Genomic DNA, 27,946 nt, shown 5'->3' with positions numbered 1-27,946 from the left:
GTCTTAGCAAGTGATGGCATATCTTCATAACCTAACGATGGACTCTTGGATCCTGAGAATAAAGGGGAACTGTGTTTCTTCAGCACTGTACCCCCTTTCCAGATTCTTGGACACTATACTGTACAGAGAACTGCTCCATTTAATGGAGTGGGTGGCGAGAAAGAACTGGTGCGGTGCTTCAACTTCTTCATTCTCGGGATAGGTGTGAGTCCGAAAGGTTGTGCCCCCAACGATCATTAAGTGGTGGAAAATCCTAGCATTACGCCATTACAAAGTGAGATGGGAAACCCTTAAGACATGAACTGTTGATGGTTTCTTGATGGCAGATTTGGGAAACATTCTCAAAGACAATCAAGGAGGAATGATAGAATGGTAGAGTGGGAAGGGACCTCCTGGGTCATCTGGTCCAACTCCTGCTCAAACAAACATCTGTCTGGCCTCCGTTTGAAGACTTCCATTGAAGGAGGATGTAGCCATCAGATCAGTTGTGTTTTGTTTGGCTGATTTGCTGGGGTTTCTACCACAGAAACAGATATCTGCATCGACCTTGGTTGGCCTGGGATCAAATTTTGCATTTTTTTTTTCTATAAATTTCAGCCTATTGCTTGTCTAAAATCTCTCTTGACTTATGATAATTAGCAGCTGCCTACGTCTTATAGGGCTTATGTCCCAGGGGAAGACAGGATCGGGTGTGTTTAGTTCCCTATACATATGGGATCATCCCCCTGTAGATTGGAACTAATGTCTGTAGACGTAGTGATCACTCATCTTCTCTGATGTAAAGTGGTTGTATCCTGCAGAGAATCAGCAGACCTTAGAGGCGCAGCGTTGGCCCCCCGTCTGGTACCTGAAGGAAGAAGACCATTTCCAAAGAGCACAGAGGGAACGTGAGAAAGAGATGGCCCTACACCAGAAGAGACAGCCCAAGAGACGCTGGTTGTTCTGGAACAGCTCTAGTGCGTCTTCTCCGGCGTCTTCTACGACCTCTTCCTCTGCTGTGGGCTGAGACATGGTACCACGTCTGCATAATCTCCCTCCGGCAGCTATGAGTGCATGCAAGGATATGAGAGGCTATGTGTGTCTTGTGTTCCTGCATCTCTGAATGAATGTGCACTACTCTTTTGCCTACCGTCTACTGAACTGTACAAAATGACAAATCATATCTAGATTTTGGCTCAATAAGCCACTATCTATAGGTACAAACCGCCTCAGCAATGCAACCTCCGAAAACTTTCCCAGGAACTTTTTACCACTGTGCACAGAGTTCTTTGATATGTAGAAATCTCCTTTCGCTGTCACTGGTTGGAGCGCAGCCGGTCCTGTCTTGCTGAAACCCTTAGTAGCATCTGGTACTGTTAAAGGGGCATTTGTCATTTAGTTCAGATGTTGGGGCATTGTTTATATCGATTCTTAAATCTAATGTTATTTATGGAATCATTCTCTTTCTAAAGGGGTTGTCACACCCCAGACAATCCCTACAAAATGGAGCAATCAGTTTATCGCTCTTGATCACCCTTCCATTACCCGTGGCAAACGGCTCATTTAGGGGAAACCAAGTATTTCCACTGCGGTAGAAACTAGAATTTCCTCTTAGAGATGAGCAAATCGATTCATTCGCAGGCTTCTCTTTTGATTAGCTGGCCTGGCGCGGTGTCACCATTGCGTGTGATGTACAGAAAGGCTGGCTAATCAAAAGAGGATGTTGGAAGGTAGGAGCAGGTTTACGAGGCGCCTGTATGGTGGCCGCAGAGTGCTGACATGGCCGCTAGACTAGGGTCCACCAAATTAATTCGCTTATCTCCATCTCCTAACGCAATTGATCGCGCACCACTTTGTCACTCCCTTCAGCTTTACACTGTAGCACTTCATGAATGAGCCTCTAATCTGGAAGAGAATATTTTGATGATTATTAATGGTTATCATTAATGATGCTTCTATGTGAGTCTACTCTCAGGAAGAATTCATCATAAGTCGGCCACACGTGGTGCAATTTTTGGACAGAGGTGCATAATTGGGGGTAAGTGGAGCATATGATTTGGTATCTGTTACTTCTGAAGAGCGCAATATTGCACGTTTTCCTATGTCTTTATAACAAATCTGGCCAATATGGACAATCTTCCCGGATGCTTGAAAAGCAAAGTATGTTATGACTTCTGACATCCATACCAGTTAATGCAGTAGCGTGGTTTGCCACTGCCGTGAGCAAGGCAAGTATTGCGCTCCAGAAACTCTGTAATAATACAGAGTACTCACTAAAACAAATAATGTTGCCTGAGTGCCCTCTTTTAGAGAAGCACTAAAGGGAAATTAATATTCTAAAGTAATGATGACTCCTGAGTGCACCCACCAAATGTAATCATGTCACCTTTGTTCCATCCCCTTAAAAAAAAACTCACCTAACCTGAGCTTGCGAGCCTTCTTCTCCTCTGCACACAGAATGGGTCGGCACAGGCGGCGCAATCCAGTGACGTCATAATGGCACCTGCACTGGGACCCTTTGGAGTCTACGGGACCAAGAGTGGTGGGGCCGACTATTGTACCCTGCTCCACCGCAGAATCCAACTCTATTGGTGTCATGTTGTTGCCGATAAAGTACAGCGGCGCTCAACAGGAGATCCATGAGTACCCAGCTAGAAGATCGGGGCATGTGAAGTAGCCTTGATCTTCAGCGCAAGTGATGCTACTATAACTTTGGGGGTTTTTTTCTTTTGAAATGTTGCTTTCTTCAAAATTTAGCATCCACGTCAACCCTTCCCCGTGGCCCCATCACACTACTCCAGTGATGCCCAGCGATCCTCCAGAACAAGGGACGCTGCTGCTCTATTTTATCTAATAGACCAATGTCTTAATATATGATGCATAGTAGGAAATTCTCTCTCCTTAGATTGAGGTCTCTACAAAGTAATCCTCTATTCAGTGCAGACTGCTTGTCAGGAAAAGAGTGCAGAGACTCTGCTCTTCAGGGTAATGTAGCCAGAAATCCTTCATGTGCAAGGAAAGTAAGAAGGAACCAAAGTGTTAGCTGCCAGAGGGGGAAGGAGGCTATTTTTTTCTACAGTCTGTCCCTTTTTAGGTTCTGTTCACTCGAGTGCCACAACAGAGCTGCCACGGCTATACAAGAACACTTTCCAATAGACATTGGTTAATCCTGAGATACCCCACTAATTTTTAAGGTTCTTGAGGTACAGGATTTTTTATGGCAAGCGCATTGGGTGCTGTAAAAAAATACTACAAACTCCAATGACACTAGTGTGAACATTGGCTGAGGATCTAATGAACGTTTCCATCATATCGATCCTCGCAGGCAGTGACGATAATTGACCCATCTGCGCATACATCAATGTATAAGGTGTCCATAGGTTTGGATTTTGAACCACAACAGAATTATTTTTTCGTTTCTGTCCTTCGCATTGGACTAAAGTTTCTGATCGTTAATAATATACGTGTCACATTCCAAAAAAATTGCACCAGGTGTGGCCGAACTTACTGTTGATCTCAATCTCGGGGAAATATCTAGATGGACTGGAGGCGACTCCTGGACGGTTCATCTGGATGGACTGTATTTGAGCTCTCCAAAGTGACCCTTTATTAAGCGCTCCTACCCCATAACATCCACCATGTAGGCGGCAGCGCATGCAGTATATAGTATTTTCTGCACCGCCGTCCTTTCAGAGAAGTGTCTCTTCGGAGTTTTCCTTTACGAACCAGATGATTAGTTCCCATCTTAACTGTTTTAGAAATAAACTTTTATAACTTTACATTAAAACTTTACTAAGAAATTTAAAAAAAGAGAAATAACTCCAGAACTATCCACTTTTACGGCACTGATAATTACACTCCATGCTTACAGAGATGTATCTGTCCTGGTATACTCTATCACTGGGGGTTTGGATGTCAGAATGGGGTTTACCAGCATGCTCCTCGTCATTATTGTGGGCATAGTTAGTTCATATATTTCTTGAGTACCTAAACTCTGAGAACTACAAGGTGTTGTGCGCTCCCATTATAGGGGTACATCAGTGTATATATGGATGTGTGTGTGAATCGGAGAAGCGGGTATGTGACTGCTGCATTCTGATAGGACTCAGACCACATTGGTCTATGAGAGGAGCCAATAATTGACCCTCAGGCTGTCCAGTATCATCCTCTCATAATAGATCATGAAATATATATCGCCTAGATGACTTATGGATCAGTTTATAGGATTATGTTGCCCACAGAGATCTATAAGGCCTGCACAGCTAAGGTCCCCTCTGATCCCAAGAATTGGGGCTCTGAAGAGCCTAGGGTAAATGGAGCGGAGGTCCATCATATGCACTGCCGCTCCATTCATGCTAATGGGATTTGTCATGTTGCTGCAGTGCAGTATAATGCAACCTCCATCAGAGGGAGCTTGAGAGTGAAGTGAGACTGCGTACACAGAGAAGCACCACAGAGCAGCAGCACAGGCGCCACCAAGGGGCGATAGAGTGGTCAGACAAGCCGAGTCAAAATACAATCAGAGACAGAAGTACCAAAAGGGATAAGCAGTAAACGTGGTCAGGAAGAAGCCAGGAGGTTCAGCAGCGGTCAGAAGCGGATAAGACAAAGGCAGAAGCGAGTCCGACTACGAGCCAAGTCAGGAACCAGAGAATCAAACAGACAAACAGGGAAACACTGGGAAAAGTGCAGACAGAGGGAGTCAACAGACACGGGGCAAGTCAGGGATCACAGCAGGACAAATCAAGAGTCAGGTTTACACGCCGAAGGTAGAACTATAGCTGACACCGCCAGCAGGATGCATTGGAGCTAAATAGCAAACCTGAACCCAGAATGAGGCAGAGCAAAGTTAACCCTTGACATGATCCGCCCGGAAAAAGGGCAGAAAGGATTAAACCCTGGAACGGATCATGACAGGAGTCCCCTATATAAGCCAAGCGGAGCGTTCGGCTATCTCCACCAGTGTCATTGAGTACAGATGGAGTGACAGTGCACATGATCGACCATTCAACTCTTCAGATTACAGATTCTTGGGATCGATGATGGCCCCTAATGATCCGGCAGTTATCTACTAACCCATGGATAGGGGATAACTTTCAAATTTGAGAATACCCCTTTAAGTTTAGAAGTTTCTTTAAAAAAAAATTTTGGTTTGTGTATCCATCTTCTGACATGCGTACGTTTTTTATTTTTCCATCTTTGGAGCTGCGTGAGGGCTTTTTTTTTGTATCACATGCTGTTGTTTTAATTGATTCCATCAAGGACTTCATACAAGATTCTGATTAATTTTTATTGCATTTCTTTGGATAAGGGAGAGAGACTGAAAAATGGCAATTCTGTCATTTCAATTTGTCGGTGGGAAGTTGAATCCAGGGTTGACCTGCCGGTGAGGACAACAATAAGTATTGTCATATGGTTACATGAGGGGACAAGCTGCAGACATCCAGCCTGTAACTTTAATCAATTATTATCACCGTTTAATAATTTTTAATACATTTTTCTTAAATCAAGTCCTATCGGTAAGTAGCAGTCTACATATTAAACTCATTGAGTGTGGCTAATTTACAGAATGTGTATATATTGATCAGGGCACAGCGGGGTATGTATGTCGGCGATAGTGTAGGTACCACAGTCTATATGCCTCCCCTTGGATCTATGGCTGCTGTTTTCATGGAGGGGAGGCTTCCATATAAATGCTCTATGTATATTTTGGGCTAAGTGGACCGATCATTCTGTTTACGGACAATTCATGTTTCTTGTTTTTTAATAAAATTATCAAAATATTTGGGTTTGTATGTATCAGTGTGTCACCTACAGTCTTCTATATGTCAGCTGAATCGTGAGCAAGGTCATCACCTACACCGGTAAATGACCTCATTGTGTACATAAAGAAAAAAGAATATATAAAGGGCAACTTTACCCCAGGCCTTGTAGTCCCATCTCTACTTCCTGAAAAGTTATTTTCTCTGATGAAGCCCCCTTCGCACTCTTTAGGACATCTGTAAGTATGATTGTCTGGAGAAGAAAAGGTGAGGACTACCATGAGTCCTGTGTGATGCCAACAGTGAAGCCTCCTGAGACCATGCGTGGGGGCTTTTCTTCCATGGAGGGGGCTTACTTACAATTTTACCTAAGAACTCTGCCATGAATGAAGAATGGGATCTAACCATCCTCCAAGAGCAATTTCTCCCAACAGTCCAGCAGCAATTTAATGATGATGCTTTTTGCAGCATGATGAAGACCATGTTAGAAGGCAAAACTAAGAGGCTTGGTGAACAAATCATTTACATTTTGGGTTCATGGTCAGGAAATTCCAGATCTCAAACACATTTAGAACATGTGGTCAATCCTAAAACAAACGGGTGGACAAACAAAAAGACAAAAATCGTGGTAAACTCCAAGCACTGATTAGGTAAAAATGGGCGGTCGTCAGTCAGGTTTTGGCTCTGAAGCTGATATCCAGCTGCCAGGGAGAAGGGTAGAAGTCACGAAAAATAAGGATCAATGCTGTATATCTTGAGTCTTTCCATAAACTTAATATATTTGTCAATAAAAGTTTAAAAACTTATGAAATTTGATAATTTAGTAATACAGGTTGAAAAAATCTTTTTAAATCTTTATTTTTTTGTATCACTAGATTATGTATAACCCACTCTAGCCCTTTTTAAAAGCTGTTATAGTATCGACTATCACTATCTCTTGTGGTCGAGCATTCCGCAATCTGACTGCTCTAACTGTGAAGAACCCTTTCCTATTTAACTGCCAGAACCGCCTTTATTCCACCCATGATGAGTGCTCCCTGGTCCTTAGTATGGTCATTGGAAGGAATAATTCATTTGCCAGTCCTTTGTACTGACCACACATGTTTTTATACATATGAATGAGATCTCCTCCTCATTCATCCTATGTAACAATCTATAAGCAAAATAAACAAAAGTTGGCCTAGCCAATAATGGCACTTCCACATTCAATACTATACCTATAAATACATAGGAAGCAGATGCCAAAAAGTTAAAATTTGCAAGAATCTTTATTGAAAACTGTGGAACAAACACTTTAAAAAATATATATATATATACGGTATATTTTTCAGTGGGTATACACCAAATGGATCTGCAAACACAGGAATATTATAACCAAAATCTATGTGTACAGTATTATTTTCTTTTAAATAAATTGGTCTCTTGTTGCCAAGTTAGGACAAAGAAGGAATCGGCATTAATAAAATCCAGTTTTTGAAAACAATGTTCATGCGGTTAGTGCTTGTAAAATTCAACAGGATTTTCAAATAAATAATAACTCCCTACATCATTAGACTTCTGAAAGCAATAAATTCAAGTGATTCAATGATATTAAAAGGGGGTCAGTAAGCCATTAGTGCTAGTCTATTCATCAAATAATTTCCAACAGAGCAAGATGAATCACATAGTAGTAAGAGAGCCAAAGAACTAAAAGGGACACAGCAGCCAGGTTATATATCATCTAGTACTTTCTCCTCTTTGTCACGATTTATGATTGCATAGCACTATGCACCTTAAACTTGTGCTCTGCGTTGTATATACTCCGGCATAAATACTGTATGCACCTACATGCAGCACTAGCAAGCACTGAATACAGCACCATTATTATGTAAAGGGTGCATAAAGTTTCCTCCTCTGCTCCCAGGACAGATCCCTGCAGTCCCTGCTGCTGGCTTTATCCCATTTAGAGAACGTACCTATGACAACTCTTTGTTTCGTCCGTGCTGGTTGTCATTTATTATTTTATTTTCTGCAACATATTTTTGCAGGTCATTTCTTATAATGAAAAACTTTGCACACTACTAATGTCAGACTGGACGGAAGTTACCAGGACCCACCTTCTTACCTTTTTTATATATATCGGTACCACATGAGCCATCCTGCAATCCTGTGGCACCAAATCTGTTACAAGAGAGTCTAAGAAAGTGAGATACATCGGTCAATTAACGATCTCAACTCCCTCAGTATACGTGGATGAATGCCGTTAGGCCCAGGGGATTTGTCCATGTTTAATTTCCTCAGATGCAGTTCTACTTCTTCTTTTGTTAAATTAAGGTGGTGAACTTTGATTTCTGGTTTGTGCAATGATCCCTGGCACAAGAAGTTCATTGGTGAACAAGGATGAAAAGTGCAGATGTAATATCTTAGCCTTCTCTTTGTCCTCTTGTTTTCTTTTTGGCAATAATGTATTTATGAATTTTGGAGGGATTTATTTTAATGTCGTTGGCGGTTTGTGTCTCTGTAGATAACTTTGTAGTTGAATTCCTTTTTACATTTCCTGTTGAGATCTTTAGACTCCTGGATGCTATTTCTGATTTCTCGTTCTTCAAGGCTTTAAGTGCCCTTGGTTGTATGATACTTTGTACTATTTATCCATAATGGTTTCTTTTTATTTCTGGACACTTTATTACCAGAGGGTATAAGCTTTCTAGTGGATGGATTCTAGTAAAATATCTTTAAACATGCCCCGTTTATGTTCAGTCCCCAGTTACCATTGCATGGTCCCACAGTCTACAAGACTAAGATCTTCCATTCATTGATTGAATTTGGCTTTCATAAAGGTTGAAGTTTCTGTATTTCCCCTTTGAAATGTTTTATTGGATATCGAAACTTACCATATTATGGTCACTGCATGCCAAATGCACCCCGACGTGCAGATCTGATACTATATCTGATATATTTGACAGGACCAGATCCAGAAAATTATCTTCTCTGGTTGGTTCATCAGTCCCATTGCCTTTGTTGTATAACATCCAGTCCCTCATTCCCCAATGTATAACATCTGACCCCTCACCCCCTGGTGTATAACATCTGACCCCTCACCCCCTGGTGTATAACATCCGGCACCTCACTCCCTGGTGTATAACAGCCAGCACCTCGTCCCTGAGTATAACATCCTGCACCTCGCCCTTGGTGTATAACATCCGGCACCTCGCCCCCGGTGTATAACAGCTGTCACCTCGCCCCGGTGTACAACATCTGGCCCCTCACTCCCCAGTATATAACATCCAGACCTCCCACATTTACTAACATGTAACAAACTTTTCACTTTTGACTTTTCAGAAGAGCCCCTGATGGTGGAGTTAGGCTTGGCTCCCGATGAACACCAACTGCTACTCTAGGACAGACCACGGACGCACAGCAGCTGACCCAGGAGGGACTGGTAGCTGGAATGGCCTAGAAGGGGAGGACAGGTGAAAAAAGCAGGCACTGGCAGGTGTGGACTGGTACAGTTGATGCACAGGTTGGCACGGCAAGTGCTGACGGGACAGACTGATGTACAGACTGGCACGGCAGGTGCAGGTCAGTCTGGCTGATATACAGACTTGCACGGCAGTTGCAGGCGGGTCCACCTGACGCACAGACTGGCACGGCAGGTGCAGGCAGGTCTGGCTGATGTACAGACTGGCACGGCAGCTGCCAGCGGGTCTGGCTGATATACAGATTGGCACGGAAAGTGCTGGCGGAGCCAGCTGATGTTTAGACTGACAAGACAAGTACTAGGTTAGGGACGGACAGAAACTAACGGGAACTAACTGACTCTGACCTGAGTGTTTAGGAACAGACTAGCGACATTGCTCAGGTGCCTTAATTAGTAAATGTCTCCCAGCCATTGGCTGTGGACACTTTAGGACGGCACGCATGGACCCTTCAAGAGGGAGGGAGCGCGCCATAAGCACAGTGCCTGGGGATCTGCATACCCCATGCAGCCACCAACAAAGAAGGAGGAGGAAGTGCAGGACGGGGGCAGCAGCGGTGAGGGAGTCGGTGTCCCTGCTGGGGAAGAAGGGGCAGCATGCAGGGATGCTGACGCTACAGTAACAAGACATTTCAAGTTCAAGACATTTCTTCCCTCCTAAATATTCCTTCATCACCTGTGAGTGATATTATTGGGAAGGGACTGCAGCAACTCAGCCCTTAAGTGGAGACAACATAATGTTACAGAGCAGAGGCCCAAGCGCTGAGGAGCAGAGGGCAGAAAGGTCACCATCACGCTATTGACTCCATAACTGCTGAGTCCACATTTCCTCTGGTGTTAACATCAGCACAAAATCTGTGCATCGCGATGTTCATGGCATGGGTTTCCATCTCCAACCAGCTGCATATGAGCCTTGCATCACCAAGCAAAATACCAAGTATCAGATGGAGTGGAAAAATGTTTTGTGGAGTGTTTAATCGCACTTCTCTGGCAGTCTGAAGGATTAATCTGAGTTTGGCGAATGCTAGAAAAATGGAGACTAATGCTATGAGGGTTTTTTCAGAGTCAGCCTAAGCCCCTTTGTTCCAGCAAAGGGAAATCTTAAAATGCTTCCGCATAGAAGACATTTTTAGCAATTTATTGCTTTAAATTTTGTGAGAACAGTTTGCAGAAGAACCTTTCCTGTACCCCATGTTTGGCATGAACTAGAATGGAGATTGCGAATGAGATCATCTTGTCCAAAATTAGTGTCTAACCGTACAAATGCCTTCCTGGATAAATGAGCTAACATTCCCATAGACACCTCCAAAATCTTGTAGATAGTCGTCCCAGAAAAGTGGAAGTTCTGCCAAAGGTGTGGGGGGAGGGAGGGGGCGACTCTATATTTATGTCTCTGGATATATGGGATGTCCTTAAAGCTCCTGTAGGTGTAATATGATGGTGTTTAAATACATTTGTCAATTTGGTGTGCATTTAATTGCATGTTTCTATTGTTGTTGCCCTCTACTGCAAAGGCTATTCCTAATGCTGGCAGTAGACTTGAGATGTTGGTTTAGGTAGGCAAAAAAGGGGGCACTTCCTGGTAGTCACAAAAAGACAAAAAGGAATATTTCAGCTCACCCTTGCTATTTCATCCAATGTGGTGAATATTGGGCCGAGCACGGAGACAAAGTGTTGCTGCCACAACGCTGAACAGTGTGGACTAAGAACACGTCTGTGTTCGAAACGGGTCCAGTCGGGTGTTGGTTACTCTCCCCTACCGACCATGCCGGTCATGTTTCAGCAGCGTTTTAATATGCATCAATAACGTTTCTACATTTTATTCCTGGAGCTGGAGCCATTTCTCCTTTCCACTTCCTGGTAGTGCAGGAGTTAGGAGGAGTTTAGAGATGCGAAAAGTGAAGGTCAAGTTCAGGTGCGGTGAGTTGCAAGCTGCAGCATGAGCCAATCGTTTGAGGCAGTGGGAGGCCGAATAGAGTCCCCTGATGGATATTCCTGCAATCTCTGGAGCCTAGAACCCTTACCAGGTAACAAGACGTGGCATGGTCTTCTGACATCTCGAGGTTGGTGGACGTAGAATTACATGGCCAGTAGGTGGCCAGTCTCGAGTGCACTGCCGGAGTGTACAACAAGTTTCTGAGGCTGATGGAGTCAGCGGGCTTGGGTTAGTCCAGGATGAACAGGTGGCAAGGGATAGGAGTTATACTAAGGAGTAAGAAAATGAAAGTGAATTGCTGTGCTCTATCCCACATGTAACCACCTGATGAACTTGGAGTGATAATAAACGTTTGCCTGTTGTGAAGAACTTGGTGACCCCTAAATTGTTACTGGCGGCTCCCGAGGACAAAAGCCTGGAGGCAGTGGAGGCCTGCGGCCTACAAGTGAGTGTGATGCACCCCACACCCTACAGCACACTGGGACTGGACACTGTCTATAAAATGCCAGAGTGAAACCGAAGAGCAACTCAGTCATGACTACTGCTTTGCAGCACTTAACAAGATCAAAGGAACCGTCACGGTTAAATGCTCATGAGCATGTGCCATACTAAAAGCCAATGTATGGTGGAAATTGATTAACTATGACCATCCTCCCTGGTCACTAGTAACAGGAGAGGAGCTATGGCTCTGGGCAGGTTGAATGAGGTGACTCAATCTCAACTTCCAAAGAGAAGCTAGGAAAGATAAGAGCAACTTCCTGCATGTCCGATGCATGACCCTCAAAAAAGTCTACAAAATGGGCTGAACAAGGGAATTATTTGCTATAGTGAAATAAGTAAAGAAGCTTTACTTAACACACCAAAGGACACGACTAAATGAAAATAGCGATCAGTAGGACATCAACCAGAGATATGCTAGCACCAGAACTGACCATCATGAGGAGCACAGAGGACAAGAGAAAGCAAAACCAGACCTTTTGGAAAGTGAAATGGATTGGGCACTGAGGTAGTTTCCAAACAACAAGCACCTGGCAATGATGGTATCCCTGCAGAGCTGCTCAAACCAGTCCCAAGAACTGAACTGACAGCACAATACCAGAATTTCTGAAGGACCTGCACATGGCCAAACTACTGGAGAAGATCAGACTATGCCAACTATAAAGCAATTGCTTGATCCTCGATGCTAGAAAAGTGCTTCTGAAGATCATTTAGAAGCACTTGGACAACATGCTCGATAGAGAATTATCTGATGTCAAAGCTGGATTCCGTGAGGGCAGAAGGACCCGTGATCACATCGCAAACCTGGGGTGGATTATAGAAAACACAATGGAGTATAAGAAAAAGCTCTACCTGTGCTTCATTGATTATTCCAAGGCTTCTGATTGTGCTGGGCATAAAAACCTTCAGAAAGCACTAAGGTAGAAGTCCTGACACACCTGAATAGGTTCATCAGGTCACTCTGTGACAGCTATAGAGATACAGAATGGTTCAAGATCAAAAAGGGCACAAGACAAGGATACATCCCCTCTTCTTTTTTGTCAATTAATATGCAAATTACTCTCTTGGAAAGTGAATTTAGATTATTTGAGTGTTGGCGTGAAGATAAGCTATTGTAATAAAGTAACTGCAGACTTGATCCCCAAACCTGAACAAGCCCCTTAACCCTGCTGTTCTGTTCGGTCTGGGGAGACCTATTTTGAACTTTGGTATTTTTTGGGGTGTTCAAGATGCGGTTCTGAAACTTGTGGTTGATTGACTTAAATGAGGATGGGTCGGTCGGCCACGGGTTTCAGAGCCGCATCTTGAATATTTTAAAGAATATTGAAGTTCAAAGTCGGTCATTTTTGACCAACAGAACAGCAGGGTTAAGCGATGTATCAGGTTTAGAGCTTTTCTGACTAATGCAGAGATTGTGAAATATCTAGGTACTGTCATACCAAGACTGTCCTCCTCAATAACATTACCATGGACCTACATATCTCAGCACTCCTTGGCATATTGCATTTCTCATTTTCTCTACATAAACAAGCTGTACTTGACTCGTTGCACCCAATGGCAGACAAAAAGCAAGAATTGCATGATAACGGGAATAACGGTTGACAAAGATGACGTTAGAAAAGGAAGGAAACAGAAGAGCTCAGGAAACAAGGAGGTTAGCAGTGGAAAGTCTGATGTCTACACACCCAAGTTATGAAGAACTTATGCAAGAACATATTTTGTTATTGTGATCTAGATCATTATTTCTTCATACTTAGTCAGTTTGTCCACACTGATTCTGGTCTTGCACAAAATGTTTTTTTTCCTTTATGATTTTTGTTTCTGTTTCAACCCATTCACTCGTGTCCAACTTTTGGCTACTCTGTAGGCCAGTTCTTGCCATGCCTCCCTGTTTTCCATGTCTTAATTGATATTCATTCCCATGTCATTTCTTGGTGTTATCACAGTTACATATAACTATATAGTTACTATACAGTTGTGTGAAAAAGTGTTTGCCCCCTTCCTGATTTCCTATTCTTTTGCATGTTTGTCACACTTAAATGTTTCAGATCACCAAACAAATTTGCATATTAGACAAAGATAACACAAGTAAATATGAAATGCAGTTTATAAATGAAGTTCTTTATTCTTAATGGAAAAATAAATCATACACAAGACATTTGAACAAGCACACAGCTGGGAGGGAGGTGTGCAGCTAACTGCTGTATATAAATCAATGGATTGAGAGAGGTGACTGGTATGTTAAGAGTTAACCCCTTTCCTGGAATGTTACTACTGCACACCCTGGTCCAGGTACCAGAGGCCAGGCACCATTAAAGATAAAATATCTTATTGCAGGAGAATCACGGTACATAGAAAAAACACAAATCAATTGCAAACGTCCTTATTTTCGTACTGTCTATCTAATTAAAGCAATTCAAAGACTGAGAACCCCCCTTAAAGAAGCACTCCCACTAAGATTTGTATTCATTAAATGTGTGTATATGTGCAAATAATGTAGTGTGAGTGAATTATAGAAGCACTCCTTCCATCAAAGTGTTTGTCCTCTAAATATAGCTTAATATATTGCAATAATTGTATTATATGGCACTGTGCGCTTACAATTGCTATTTTTGCCTTTCTACACAGATAATTATTTTCTTTTCCATGTGATTAAACACAGACTAGCTGAATCTTTCTAAGCTTTATGTAGAAACAGTAGGTACATTTTCTCTGCATAGGTCATGAGTCACTGCAAAAGTCTATGGCAGGTGGGAGGAGAGAACAGCTGGGCCAGGAGTTTAAAGGGAACCTCTCACATCCAAAATTGAAGGTGAGCTAAGCCCACCAGCATCAGGGGCTTATCTACAGCATTCTGTAATGCTGTAGATAAGCCCCCGATGTATCCGGAAAGATGAGAAAAAGAGGTTAGATTATACTCACCCAAGGGCGGTCCTGGTACGATGGGCGCTGCGGTCCGGGGCCTCCCATCTTCTTACGATGACGTCCTCTTCTTGTAGTCGCGCTGCGGCTCCGGCGCAGGCGTACTTTGTCTGCCCTGTTGAGGGCAGAACAAAGTACTGCAGTGCGCAGGCACCGGGAAAGGTCAGAGAGGCCCAGCACCTGCGCACTGCAGTACTTTGCTCTGCCCTCAACAGGGCAGACAAAGTACGCCGGAGCCGGAGCCGCCATGTGAAGACAAGAAGAGCACGTCATCGTAAGAAGATGGGAGGCCCCGGACTGGACCGTGATGCCCATCGGACCGGGACCGGGATCGCCCCTGGGTGAGTATAATCTAACCTCTTTTTCTCCTCTTTCAGGATACATCGGGGGCTTATCTACAGCATTACAAAATGCTGTAGATAAGCCCCTGATGCTGGTGGGCTTAGCTCACCTTCAATTTTGGGGGTGACAGGTTCCCTTTAAGAGGGAAATGATAAATGCAGGGACAAGAGACTCCCTGTTTCTACATAGAGCAGAGAAAAAAGAAGACTTAGCTGGGTTGAAAGTAAAAATGAGCAATTGTAAGAACACAGTGCTATATGATATGACGATTACAATATATTAAGAGGATAAAAACTTTAATGGGAGGAGGAGTGCTTCTTTAATATGCTCACCTACCACTTTTCTCTCCGTTCTTCTCTGTTTCTCAGTGATGTCACCGCTCTGCAGACTGTCCAGGTCACGCTGAGCTCTGCGAAGCCTGGAAGTGACTTTTACAATGTGAGTCTACGGAGAGTCCGATCTCCAGCTGTATAGGCTTTCATTGTAAAACAGACTTCCATCTCATGCACAGCACATAGAGCCGACTAGTTGCAATTGCGATGACATCAATGAGAAGCAGACAAGAATGGCGCTGGACGCCAGAAAGAGCAGCGGTATGTGCATATATCAATATACTTACACTATGCTACATGCATATACACACATTTAATGAATAAGAAAGTTAGTGTGCGTGCTTCTTTATGGGGAATAATGCATTCTAATAATATGTAATCAGTTCTACTGTTTTGGAAGGCAAACATTTTTTAAGTTTTATTTTGATTTACATTATTTTCTATTTCAATTATTATATTAAAGAAATCCTGACATCTTAGCGATTTCAATCGCTTCATCATAGACTGACACTTATCGGCAGTCATCACATTATCATCAGAAGTAGGATTACAACAATTTAGCAATAGATAGCATAAGATCGACCATTCACAATAGATGATATCACAGCTCACCTTCCACCCTCCCTGCACAATGACCTCTGCAGAAGCCACAGAGCATGCTCACAACATTCCCCCTGGAAGTAAATGAGCTACCTCCAGATTACATTCCCATATGGCTGTATAGTAAAGTAGTAAAGTACGGTATATCTCTACATTTTGTCAACAACAGCACAACCAAGGTGACCACCACATAATCATGGACAGAAAATAAAGGATTGCAATATCGATTCCTTATCCTTAGTATAGGAGGACTCCAATATTTCATCAGTGGCAGTCTCATGTCAGGATGCAGTAGAATGATGAAATTTGTTGTAGCTCCTTCTGTGATTACTGCTGTGTCCGATACTGAACCTCCCGCTCCGTTCATATATTCAGTTATGTTTTTGCCACCAAATAAGTGACCATCCAGCTTTAGCATCCTGTAGTCGATCACACTATGCAAATCAAGATGATAATCTAAAAATTATACAGCCTGTATTATACAGCCTGCACCTTCCATTAACAGCAGCAATCAGAGCTATATCTATGTTTGCTGCTGTTTAACCAGATAAATGTTGCTGTCAATCTCTCACAGTAGCATAGCTGCACCCATCAATGGATGACATTGGCAGTAGGGGGCAAACTGTAGCCCTGTGGCTTGGCTTCATAAGAAATTCGTTATTTTACAGTATCATTGCAATATATATTACATGCGATCCACTGATCGCAAGCACGAGCTAAAAATAAATAAAATTGAAAACGATAAAATGTTAAATTACCTCCACTTCTCCTCATTCAAAAATAATTAAATTTAAAAACTAAACTTTTTTTGCTATTTGATATTGTTGTATCCATAAATGTTGATCTATCAAAATACAGTATGTAATTTATTAATCCATACGGCAAACTTCATAAATAAAAAAAAATCAAAACTTCAGAATTGCTGTTTTTTTCGATCTTTGCACTTACACCCAAAAATGCAATAAAAAGCTATGAAAACAGTGTATGCACCCTAAATAGTACATAGAAAAAGTAATCTCGCCGAGACAGGTTTAGGCTACTTTCACACTAGCGTCGTTCGACGCACGTCACAATGCGTCGTTTTGAAGAAAAAACGCATCCTGCAAAGGTGCCTGCAGGATGCGTTTTTTCTCCATAGACTTTCATTAGCGACGCATTGCGACGGATTGCCACACGTTGCATCCGTCGTGCGACATGTTTTTGCAGTCCGTCGGGTCCGCTTTTTCCAACTGCGCATGCGCGGCCGGAACTCCGCCCCCTCCTCCCCGGACCTTACAATGGGGCAGCGGATGCGTTGTAAAACTGCATCCGCTGCCTCCATTGTGCTTTTACTTCACAGCATGCGTCGGTACGTCGGCCCGACAAACTGTGACGGGCCCGTACCGACGCTGGTGTGAAAGTAGCCTAAGTTGCACAAAAAACTTGCAAAATTTCAAGTGGTCTTAAACCAGAAAACTTTCAGAAACTACTTGATGAATTAGGCCCTAAAAGTTTGATACTGACGTAATTGTACTGATCTGATGAATGACTTTGCCAGGTCAGTTGTAGCGCATGATGAACACTGCAAAAACAAAACCCCCAAAAACAATTTTGTGAATCTTTTTTTCCCACCATTTCACACTGTTTGGAATTTTTTCCATATTTACCAGTATCTTATATGGTAAAATGATTAGTGTCATTCAAAACTAGGCCTCATCAGTCATAAAAATCAAGCCCTTCTATGGCCATCTCTGCAAAAAAATGTACAATTTATAACTCTTGAAAGAAGAGGAGGAAAAAAAATCAAAGAGTTTAAATGAACAATCAAGCAAACATGAACCTCCAGTTTCCTATGGCAATTATTTTTGCTGAAGGTGAGTTCAGTGCTGTCATAATCTTATCATTTGCCTTCAAATCACCATTCTCGAGAGCTCACCAGTATACATCCATAACAATGTGTCTCATTGTGCAAGACGCAGAGCTGTCCCTTGAGTAATAGACGTGGGTGTGGGCAGATAAATAGAATATGTGGTAAAGTATTGCATCATTTTAGATTGAATTACAACATTGCTCATGAAGGAAACAAGAAATAGAAAAATGTGACCATAATTCGTAAAGTGTCCACATAGTGAATAGAGTAGAGATATTATGTGCTGAAGGCTATGGTGAAACATAGTACCTGTACCTCCCATCTTAGAAACATAGGAAACAGGAACATATACTGCGACATGCATAGCAACAATTTTTAATCTATGCTAAGCCACTTGCCTAACCTCGCCCAGTCTACATGTGCCCACAAAGAAATATTGCTCGTCGTAAAGACCATTGATGTTCCTACACAGTATGATACTCCTTTTGTGGCTCCCACACACAGTATGATACCCACAGAGACCCCCAAACACTGAATGATGCCTTACAGTACAGTACGTTACCCAGAGTATGATGCCACCACAGTAACAGATCCTCACAGTGCCTCCTACATAGTATAAAGTCCCCCGGAAGAAGGCAGAGCACCGAAACGCGCGTTGGGGACGGTGGCACCACAGAACTCCAGGTACCCTACAGGTAATCTCTATAACTCAATTCAGATGTTTCTTTGCTCGTTTTTCTGGATGTGGCACACAGCCCTTTTGGAGACTTTCTGATCTGGTTAACTTTATCCCAGATTGTACACTTCTGACATGTTTCACTGCATGTTTTGCACGTGCAATTCTTAGAGCTATATAACGATTTTTTCTATATACCTGTGGTATCTGTTTTTAACTGTGGTTCCACTCAGTTTGGCTCATCCCTGTCACATCCCTATATATTTCTGATTTTATGTCTTATGTACTGTTTATTATTATTATTATTTATTATTATAGCGCCATTTATTCCATGACGCTTTACATGTGAGGAGGGGAATACAGTACAGACCAAAAGTTTGGACACACCTCATTTAAAGATATTTCTGTATTTTCATGACTATGAAAATTGTACATTCACACTGAAGGCATCAAAACTATGAATTAACACATGTGGAATTATATACTTAACAAAAAAGTGTGAAACAACTGAAATTATGCCTTATATTCTAGGTTCTTCAAAGTAGCCACCTTTTGCTTTGATGACTGCTTTGCACACTCTTGGCATTCTCTTGATGAGCTTCAAGAGGTAGTCACCGGGAATGGTTTTCACTTCACAGGTGTGCCCGGTCAGGTTTAATAAGTGGGATTTCTTGCCTTATAAATGGGGTTGGGACCATCAGTTGTGTTGTGCAGAAGTCTAGTGGTTACACAGCTGATAGTCCTACTGAATAGACTGTTAGCTGCTTTTTTCTTGCCATAATATAAATTCTAAGTAAAGAAAATTGAGTGGCCATCATTACTTTAAGAAATGAAGGTCAGTCAGTCCGGAAAATTGGGAAAACTTTGAAAGTGTCCCTAAGTGCAGTGGCAAAAACCATCAAGTGCTACAAAGAAACTGGCTCACATGAGGACCGCCCCAGGAAAGGAAGACCAAGAGTCACCTCTGCTTCTGAGGATAAGATTATCTGAGTCATTTGCCTCAGAAATCGCAGGTTAACAGCAGCTCAGATTTGAGACCAGGTCAATGCCACACAGAGTTTTAGCTGCAGACACATCTCTACAACAACTGTTAATCCCTTCATGACATTGGGATTTTTCGTTTTTCCGTGTTCGTTTTTCACTCCTCTCCTTCCCAGAGCCATAACTTTTTATTTTTCCGTCAATTTGGCCACGTGAGGGCTTATTTTTTGCAGGACGAGTTGTACTTTTGAACGACATCATTGGTTTTAGCATGTTGTGTACTAGAAAACGGGAAAAAAATTCCAAGTGCGGTGAAATTGCAAAAAAAATGCAATCCCACACTTGTTTTTTGTTTGGCTTTTTTGGCTAGGTTCACTAAATGCTAAAACTGACCTGCCATTATGATTCTCCAGGTCAGTACGAGTTCATAGACACCTAACATGACTAGGTTATTTTTTATCTAAGTGGTGAAAAAAATTCCAAACTTTGCTAAAAAAAAAAAAAAAAATTGCGCCATTTTCCGATACTCGTTGCATCTCCATTTTTCGTGATCTGGGGTCGGTTGAGGGCTTATGTTTTGCATGCCGAGATGACGTTTTTAATGATAGCATTTTGGTGCAGATACGTTCCTTTGATCGACCGTTATTGCATTTTAATGCAATGTCGCGGCGACCAAAAAAACGTAATTCTGGCGCTTCGATTTTTTTTTCGCTACGCTGTTTAGCGATCAGATTAATGTTTTTTTTTAGTTGATAGATCCGGCGATTCTGAGCGCGGCGATACCAGATATGCGTAGATTTGATATTTTTTTTATTGATTTATTTTGATTGGGGCGAAAGGGGGGTGATTTAACCCCTCTGTGACCTTAGACGTACTATCCCGTCGAGGTGCCCTGGGCTTATCTGACCCTGGACGGGATAGTACGTCATAGCCGATCGGCCGCGCTCACGGGGGGAGCGCGGCCGATCGCGGCCGGGTGTCAGCTGCTTATCGCAGCTGACATCCGGCACTATGTGCCAGGAGCGGTCACGGACCGCCCCCGGCACATTAACCCCTGGCACACCGCGATCAAAGATGATCGCGATGTGCCGGCGGTGCAGGGAAGCACCGCGCAGGGAGGGGGCTCCCTGCGGGCTTCCCTGAGCCCCCCGCAGCAACGCGATGTGATCGCGTTGCTGCGAGGGTCTCCTCACCTCCCTCCCTGCTCGAGCCCCGGATCCAAGATGGCCGCGGATCCGGGTCCTGCAGGGAGGGAGGTGGCTTCACAGAGCCTGCTCAGAGCAGGCACTGTGAAGCAGCCTGCACTCCTATCAGATCAGTGATCTGACAGAGTGCTGTGCAAACTGTCAGATCACTGATCTGTGATGTCCCCCCCTGGGACAAAGTAAAAAAGTAAAAAAAAATTTTTCCAAATGTGTAAAAAAAATAAAAAAAAATATTCCAAAATAATGAAAAAAAAAAATAAATATTATTCCCATAAATACATTTCTTCATCTAAATAAAAAAAAAAAACAATAAAAGTACACATATTTAGTATCGCCGCGTCCGTAACGGCCCGACCTATAAAACTGGCCCACTAGTTAACCCCTTCAGTAAACACCGTAAGAAAAAAAAAAAAAAAACGAGGCAAAAAACAACGCTTTATTATCATACCGCCGAACAAAAAGTGGAATAACACGCAATCAAAAGGACAGATATAAATAACCATGGTACCGCTGAAAGCGTCATATTGTCCCGCAAAAAAAGAGCCGCCATACAGCATCATCAGCAAAAAAATAAAAAAGTTATAGTCCTGAGAATAAAGCGATGCAAAAATAATTATTTTTTCTGTAAAATAGTTTTTATCGTATAAAAGCACCAAACCATAAAAAAATGATATAAATGAGGTATCGCTGTAATCGTACTGACCCGAAGAATAAAACTGATTTATCAATTTTACCAAACGCGGAACGGTATAAACGCCTCCCCCAATAGAAATTCATGAATAGCTGGCTTTTGGTCATTCTTCCTCACAAAAATCGGAATAAAAAGCGATAAAAAAATGTCACGTGCCCAAAAATGTTTTCAATAAAAACGTCAACTCGTCCCGCAAAAAACAAGACCTCACATGACTCTGTGGACCAAAATATGGAAAAATTATAGCTCTCAAAATGTGGTATTGCAAAAAATATTTTTTGCAATAAAAAGGGTCTTTCAGTGTGTGACGGCTGCCAATCATAAAAATCCGCAAAAAAACCTGCTATAAAAGTAAATCAAACCCCCCTTCATCACCCCCTTAGTTAGGGAAAAATAAAAAAAAATGTATTTATTTCCATTTTCCCATTAGGGCTAGGGTTAGGGTTAGGGCTAGGGTTAGGGCTAGGGCTAGGGTTAGGGCTAGGGTTAGGGCTAGGGTTAGGGCTAGGGTTAGGGCTAGGGTTAGGGCTAGGGCTAGGGTTAGGGTTAGGGCTAGGGCTAGGGCTAGGGTTAGGGCTAGGGTTAGGGCTAGGGTTAGGGCTAGGATTAGGGTTAGGGTTGGGGCTACAGTTAGGGTTGGGGCTAAAGTTAGGGTTAGGGTTTAGATTACATTTACAGTTGGGAATAGGGTTGGGATTAGGGTTAGGGGTGTGTCAGGGTTAGAGGTGTGGTTAGGGTTACCGTTGGAATTAGGGTTAGGGGTGTGTTTAGATTAGGGTTTCAGTTATAATTGGGGGGTTTCCACTGTTTCGGCACATCAGGGGCTCTCCAAACACGACATGGCGTCCGATCTCAATTCCAGCCAATTCTGCGTTGAAAAAGTGAAACAGTGCTCCTTCCCTTCCGAGCTCTCCTGTGTGCCCAAACAGTGGTTCCCCCCAACATATGGGGTATCAGCGTACTCAGGACAAATTGGACAACAACTTTTGTGGACCAATTTCTCCTGTTACCCTTGGGAAAATACAAAACTGGGGGCTAAAAAATAATTTTTGTGGGAAAACAAAAAGATTTTTTATTTTCACGGCTCTGCGTTATAAACTGTAGTGAAACACTTGGGGGTTCAAAGTTCTCACAACACATCTAGATAAGTTCATTGAGGGGTCTAGTTTCCAATATGGGGTCACTTGTGGGGGGTTTCTACTGTTTAGGTACATTAGGGGCTCTGCAAACGCAATGTGACGCCTGCAGACCAATCCATCTAAGTCTGCATTCCAAATGATGCTCCTTCCCTTCCGAGCCCTCCCATGCGCCCAAACGGTGGTTCCCCCCCACATATCGGGTATCAGCGTACTCAGGACAAATTGGACAACAACATTTAGGGTCCAATTTCTCCTGCTAACCTTGGAAAAATACAAAACTGGGGGCTAAAATATACTTTTTGTGGAAAAAAAAATATATTTTATTTGCATGGCTCTGCGTTATAAACTGTAGTGAAATACTTGGGGGTTCAAAGCTCTCACAACACATCAAGATGAGTTCCTTAGGGGGTCTACTTTCCAAAATGGTGTCACTTGTGGGGGGTTTCTACTGTTTAGGTACATTAGGGGCTCTGCAAACGCAATGTGACGCCTGCAGACCATTCCATCTAAGTCTGCATTCCAAATGGCGCTCCTTCCCTTCCGAACCCTCCCATGCGCCCAAACGGTGGTTCCCCCCCACATATGGGGTATCAGCGTACTCAGGACAAATTGGACAACAACTTTTGGGGTCCAATTTCTCCTGTTACCCTAGGGAAAATACAAAACTGGGGGCTAAAAAATAATTTTTGTGGGAAAAAAATTTTGTTTTATTTTTATGGCTCTGCATTATAAACTTCTGTGAAGCCCTTGGTGGGTCAAAGTGCTCACCACACATCCAGATAAGTTCCTTAGGGGGTCTACTTTCCAAAATGGTGTCACTTGTGGGGGGTTTCAATGTTTAGGCACATCAGTGGCTCTCCAAACGCAACATGGCGTCCCATCTCAATTCCTGTCAATTTTGCATTGAAAAGTCAAACGGCGCTCCTTCCCTTCCGAGCTCTCCCATGCGCCCAAACAGTGGTTTACTGCCACATATGGGGTATCAGCGTACTCGGGACAAATTGGACAACAACTTTTGAGGTCCAATTTCTTCTCTTACCCTTGGAAAAATAAAAAATTGGGGGCAAAAATATAATTTTTGTGAAAAAATATGATTTTTTATTTTTACGGTTCTGCATTATAAACTTCTGTGAAGCACTTGGTGGGTCAAAGTGCTCACCACACATCCAGATAAGTTCCTTAGGGGGTCTACTTTCCAAAATGGTGTCACTTGTGGGGGGTTTCAATGTTTAGGCACATCAGTGGCTCTCCAAACGCAACATGGCGTCCCATCTCAATTCCTGTCAATTTTGCATTGAAAAGTCAAATAGCGCTCCTTCCCTTCCGAGCTCTCCCATGCGCCCAAACAGTGGTTTACTGCCACATATGGGGTATCAGCGTACTCAGGACAAATTGGACAACAACTTTTTGGGTCCAATTTCTCCTGTTACCCTTGGTAAAATAAAACAAATTGGAGCTGAAGTAAATTTTTTGTGTAAAAAAGTTAAATGTTCATTTTTATTTAAACATTCCAAAAATTCCTATTAAACACCTGAAGGGTTAATAAACTTCTTGAATGTGGTTTTGAGCACCTTGAGGGGTGCAGTTTTTAGAATGGTGTCACATCTGGGCATTTTCTATCATATAGACCCCTCAAAATGACTTCAAATGAGACGTGGTCCCTAAAAAAAAATGGTGTTGTAAAAATGAGAAATTGCTGGTCAACTTTTAACCCTTATAACTCCCTAACAAAAAAAAAAATTGGTTCCAAAATTATGCTGATGTAAAGGAGACATGTGGGAAATGTTACTTATTAAGTATTTTGTGTGACATATCTCTGTGATTTAATTGCATAAAAATTCAAAGTTTGAAAATTGCGAAATTTTCAAAATTTTCGCCAAATTTCCGTTTTTTTCACAAATAAACGCAGGTACTATCAAAGAAATTTTACCACTATCATGAAGTACAATATGTCACGAGAAAACAATGTCAGAATCACCAGGATCCGTTGAAGCGTTTCGGAGTTATAACCTCATAAAGGGACAGTGGTCAGAATTGTAAAAATTGGCCTGGTCATTAACGTGCAAACCACCCTTGGGGGTAAAGGGGTTAAACTTTTATATTTTTTTCACATTTTTTTTTTACTTTTTTTTTTTTACTTTTGCCATGCTTCAATAGCCTCCATGGGAGGCTAGAAGCAGGCACAGCACGATCGCCTCTGCTACATAGGAGCGATCTGCTGTTCGCTGCTATGTAGCTGAAAATCAGGTGTGCTGTGAGCGCCGACCACAGGGTGGCGCTCACAGCTGCCGGCGATCAGTAACCATAGAGGTCTCAAGGACCTCTATGGTTACAATTCTGAAGCATCGCCGACCCCCGATCATTTGACGGGGGTCGGCGATGACGTCATTTCCGGCCGCCTGGCCGGAAGCATTAGTTAATAGGCGCGGGCAGATCGCGATTCTGCTTGCGCCTATTACGGGCACATGTCAGCTGTTCAAAACAGCTGACATGCCCCGGCTTTGATGCGGGCTCACCGCCGGAGCCCGCATCAAAGCAGGGGATCTGACCTCGGACGTACTATCCCGTCCGAGGTCAGAAAGGGGTTAAGAGGAGACGTTGTGCAGCAGGCCTTCATGGTAAAATAGCTGCTAGGAAACCACTGCTAAGGACAGGAACAAGCAGAAGAGACTTGTTTGGGCTAAAGAACACAAGGAATGGACATTAGACCAGTGGAAATCTGTGTTTTGGTTTGATGAGTCCAAATTTGAGATCTTTGGTTCCAACCACCGTGTCTTTGTGCGACGCAGAAAAGGTGAACGGATGGACTCTACATGCCTGGTTCCCACTGTGAAGCATGGAGGAGGAGGTGTGATGGTGTTTGGGTGCTTTGCTGGTGACACTGTTGGGGATTTATTCAAAATTGAAGGCATACTGAACCAGCATGGCTACCACAGCATCTTGCAGCGGCATGCTATTTGCGTTTAGTTGGACCATCATTCATTTTTCAACAGGACAATGACCTCAAACACACCTCGAGGCTGTGTAAGGGCTATTTGCCCAAGAAGGAGAGTGATGGGGTGCTACGCCAGATGACCTGGTCTCCAGAGTCACCAGACCAGAACCCAATCGAGATGGTTTGGAGTGAGTTGGACCCAGGGGTGGATTAAGGGTAGCCAGGGCCCCGGGCTGTTCAGACACTGTGGGCCCCCTGGTCATGTGACGGGGGTCATGTGACGAGGGTCATGATATACCCGAACCAGATTATTCCAGAAAAATGGCCGGACCCTACTCTACTGTAACCTATTAAATATTTGTTAAAATCTGCAATACAATTTAGCTGTATTTTGACCAATAATATCACATACAAGGAACAAATACCACCGCACCATGTCAAGACCACATATTACCACCACTTGGTGACCAAATAGCACATACAAGGGACAAATACCACAACACCATTTTCAGACCACATATTACCACCACATAGTGACTGAATACTACAATACTGATCAGTAATAAAAAAAACCAAAAAACACAATACTATCACCATAAGTGCCAGTATTCACAGGAGATCTGTACTTAGTATGCAGTGTCTGTGTAGAGGTAATACAGTGATCACTGGTGACATTGTACACAGGACCTCTGTATATAGTATACAGTGTATAGTGTCAGTGTATAGGTAACACTGACTCACCAGTGACGTCTCTAGGTGAAGTCCTTCATCTTTCATCCAGCACAGACCGCCATCATTTCTTCCAGCCAGGACACGTTTCTGCAGGAAATAACACAGTTATCTCGAGCTCCGCTTGCACAACATATTACTTAATTTTTCACAACTTCTACATTACACCACATGAAGAAAAAAAGGCGATATAGTGTCACTCTGCACAGTAACAGGACCGCCCCCCATTTAAAACAGTATACTCAAAAAATAAAATAAATACATCACTGCAGTAATAATATCCCTTAATTAGCCCCTATGGTAATAATATTCGCCATCCTGGCCCCGTGTGTCTCATTCCTGGCTCCAGCCATATGTTCTCCCATCCTGCACTCATGAGTATCCATTCTACACCATATGATCTCCCCATCCTGCCCCATCTGTCTCCATCGTATCCATCCTGCCCCATGATCCAATCCTGCCCCATGTCTTTCATTCTACCCCGTGTCTCCAATCATGCCCCGTGTCTACATTCTGCCCATGCCTCCAGTCCTGCCCCCAGTGTGTCCAGCAATCTGCCCCAGTGTGTCCAGCATATTACCCCCAGTGTGTCCAGCAATCTGCCCCAGTATGTCCAGCATATTGCCCCAGTGTCCAGCAATCTGCCCCCAGACAGTGTCTCCAGCAATCTGCCCCAGTGTCTGACTCCAGCATATTGCCCCCAGTGTGTCCAGCAATCTGCCCCAGTGTGTCCAGCATTGCCCCTAGACAGTGTGTCCAGCAATCTGCCCCAGTGTGTCCAGCAATCTGCCCCAGTGTGTCCAGCATATTGCCCCAGTGTGTCCAGTATTGCCCCCAGACAGTGTGTCCAGCAATCTGCGCCAGTGTGTCCAGCAATCTGCACAAGTGTCTCCAGCATTGCTCCAGTGCCTCCAGCATTGCCCCAGTGTGTCCAGCAATCTGCCCCAGTGTCTCCAGCAATCATCTGCCCCAGTGTGTCCTCCAGCATTGCCCCCAGTGTCTCCAGCATTGCCCCAGTGTCTCCAGCAATCTACCCCAGTGTCTCCAGCAATCTGCCCCAGTGTGTCCTCCAGCATTACCCCAGTGTGTCCAGCAATCTGCCCCAGTGTCTCCAGCATTGCCCCAGTGTCTCCAGCAATCATCTGCCCCAGTGTGTCCTCCAGCAATCTGCCCCAGTGTGTCCTCCAGCGAGACAGAGAGCGACTGACAGAGAGCGACTGACAGAGAGTGACTGACAGAGCGACTGACAGAGCGACAGACAGACTGACAGACAGACTGACAGAGAGGGACTGACAGAGCGACTGACAGAGAGGGACTGACAGACTGACAGAGCGACTGACAGAGAGGGACTGACAGACTGACAGAGCGACTGACAGAGAGGGACTGACAGACTGACAGAGCGACTGACAGAGAGGGACTGACAGACTGACAGAGCGACTGACAGAGAGCGACTGACAGACTGACAGAGAGGGAGGGGGGACTGAAAGAGACCTCTGGGACATGTCAGGAGGGGGGAACAGTGCCCTGCCTCCTCCTCACTGCACAGTGCAGTCACCTCCAGCCCCCTGCAGCCTGAGCTTCTATGTCGTCCTATCTCCTGTCCTGCTCCTGTCTGAAGGGCTCAGGGAGGGAAGAAGCAGCGTCCTGACTTTCTCCTGCTCCTCTCAGCAGGAAGAAGCCGGTGCCCTGTGCTGTGAGGTCTCCCCTGCAGACACAGCGTGCAATGTGGGCGTGTCTGCAGTTTGACCCCTGCAGCAGAGGTACAGTTCCGGCATTCAGCGTCCCGGTCTATAGAACAGACAGCTGTAGTGCAGGGAGATCATGTCTCTCTACACTACAGTGGAGCTTACCTATATCGGCAGTAGCTCCAGGTGGGCCCCTCTGAGCTCCGGGGCGACAGCACCCTCTGCCCC

At 43.7% G+C, this 27,946-nt stretch overlaps 1 protein-coding gene and 1 long non-coding RNA gene across 5 annotated transcripts in view; one reads left to right on the top strand and one right to left on the bottom strand.

Moving 5' to 3' along the window:
* Positions 1-5,764, top strand: part of RHOBTB2 (Rho related BTB domain containing 2) — a 60,078-nt gene extending 54,314 nt beyond the window's left edge. For all 4 annotated transcript variants that reach the window (XM_069766951.1, XM_069766952.1, XM_069766953.1 and 1 more), the window contains one exon: positions 801-5,764. In XM_069766951.1, coding sequence (XP_069623052.1) covers positions 801-1,006 — 206 coding nt within the window. In that variant the 3' untranslated portion in view covers positions 1,007-5,764. The remainder of the gene's footprint in view (positions 1-800) is intronic.
* The window catches only part of LOC138677089 (uncharacterized), a 77,678-nt gene extending 49,942 nt beyond the window's left edge, over positions 1-27,736 (bottom strand). The window contains exons 1-2 of the long non-coding RNA XR_011320859.1: positions 27,589-27,736; positions 26,046-26,123 (exon numbers count right to left, since the gene is read on the bottom strand). This is a non-coding gene — a long non-coding RNA (uncharacterized lncRNA). The remainder of the gene's footprint in view (positions 1-26,045; positions 26,124-27,588) is intronic.
* Positions 27,737-27,946: the final 210 nt, after the last annotated feature.

This window comes from Ranitomeya imitator, chromosome 4, assembly GCF_032444005.1.
Source record: "Ranitomeya imitator isolate aRanImi1 chromosome 4, aRanImi1.pri, whole genome shotgun sequence".
NCBI classification, from domain to species: Eukaryota; Metazoa; Chordata; class Amphibia; order Anura; family Dendrobatidae; genus Ranitomeya; species Ranitomeya imitator.
This window is presented reverse-complemented; position numbering and strand designations above follow the sequence as displayed.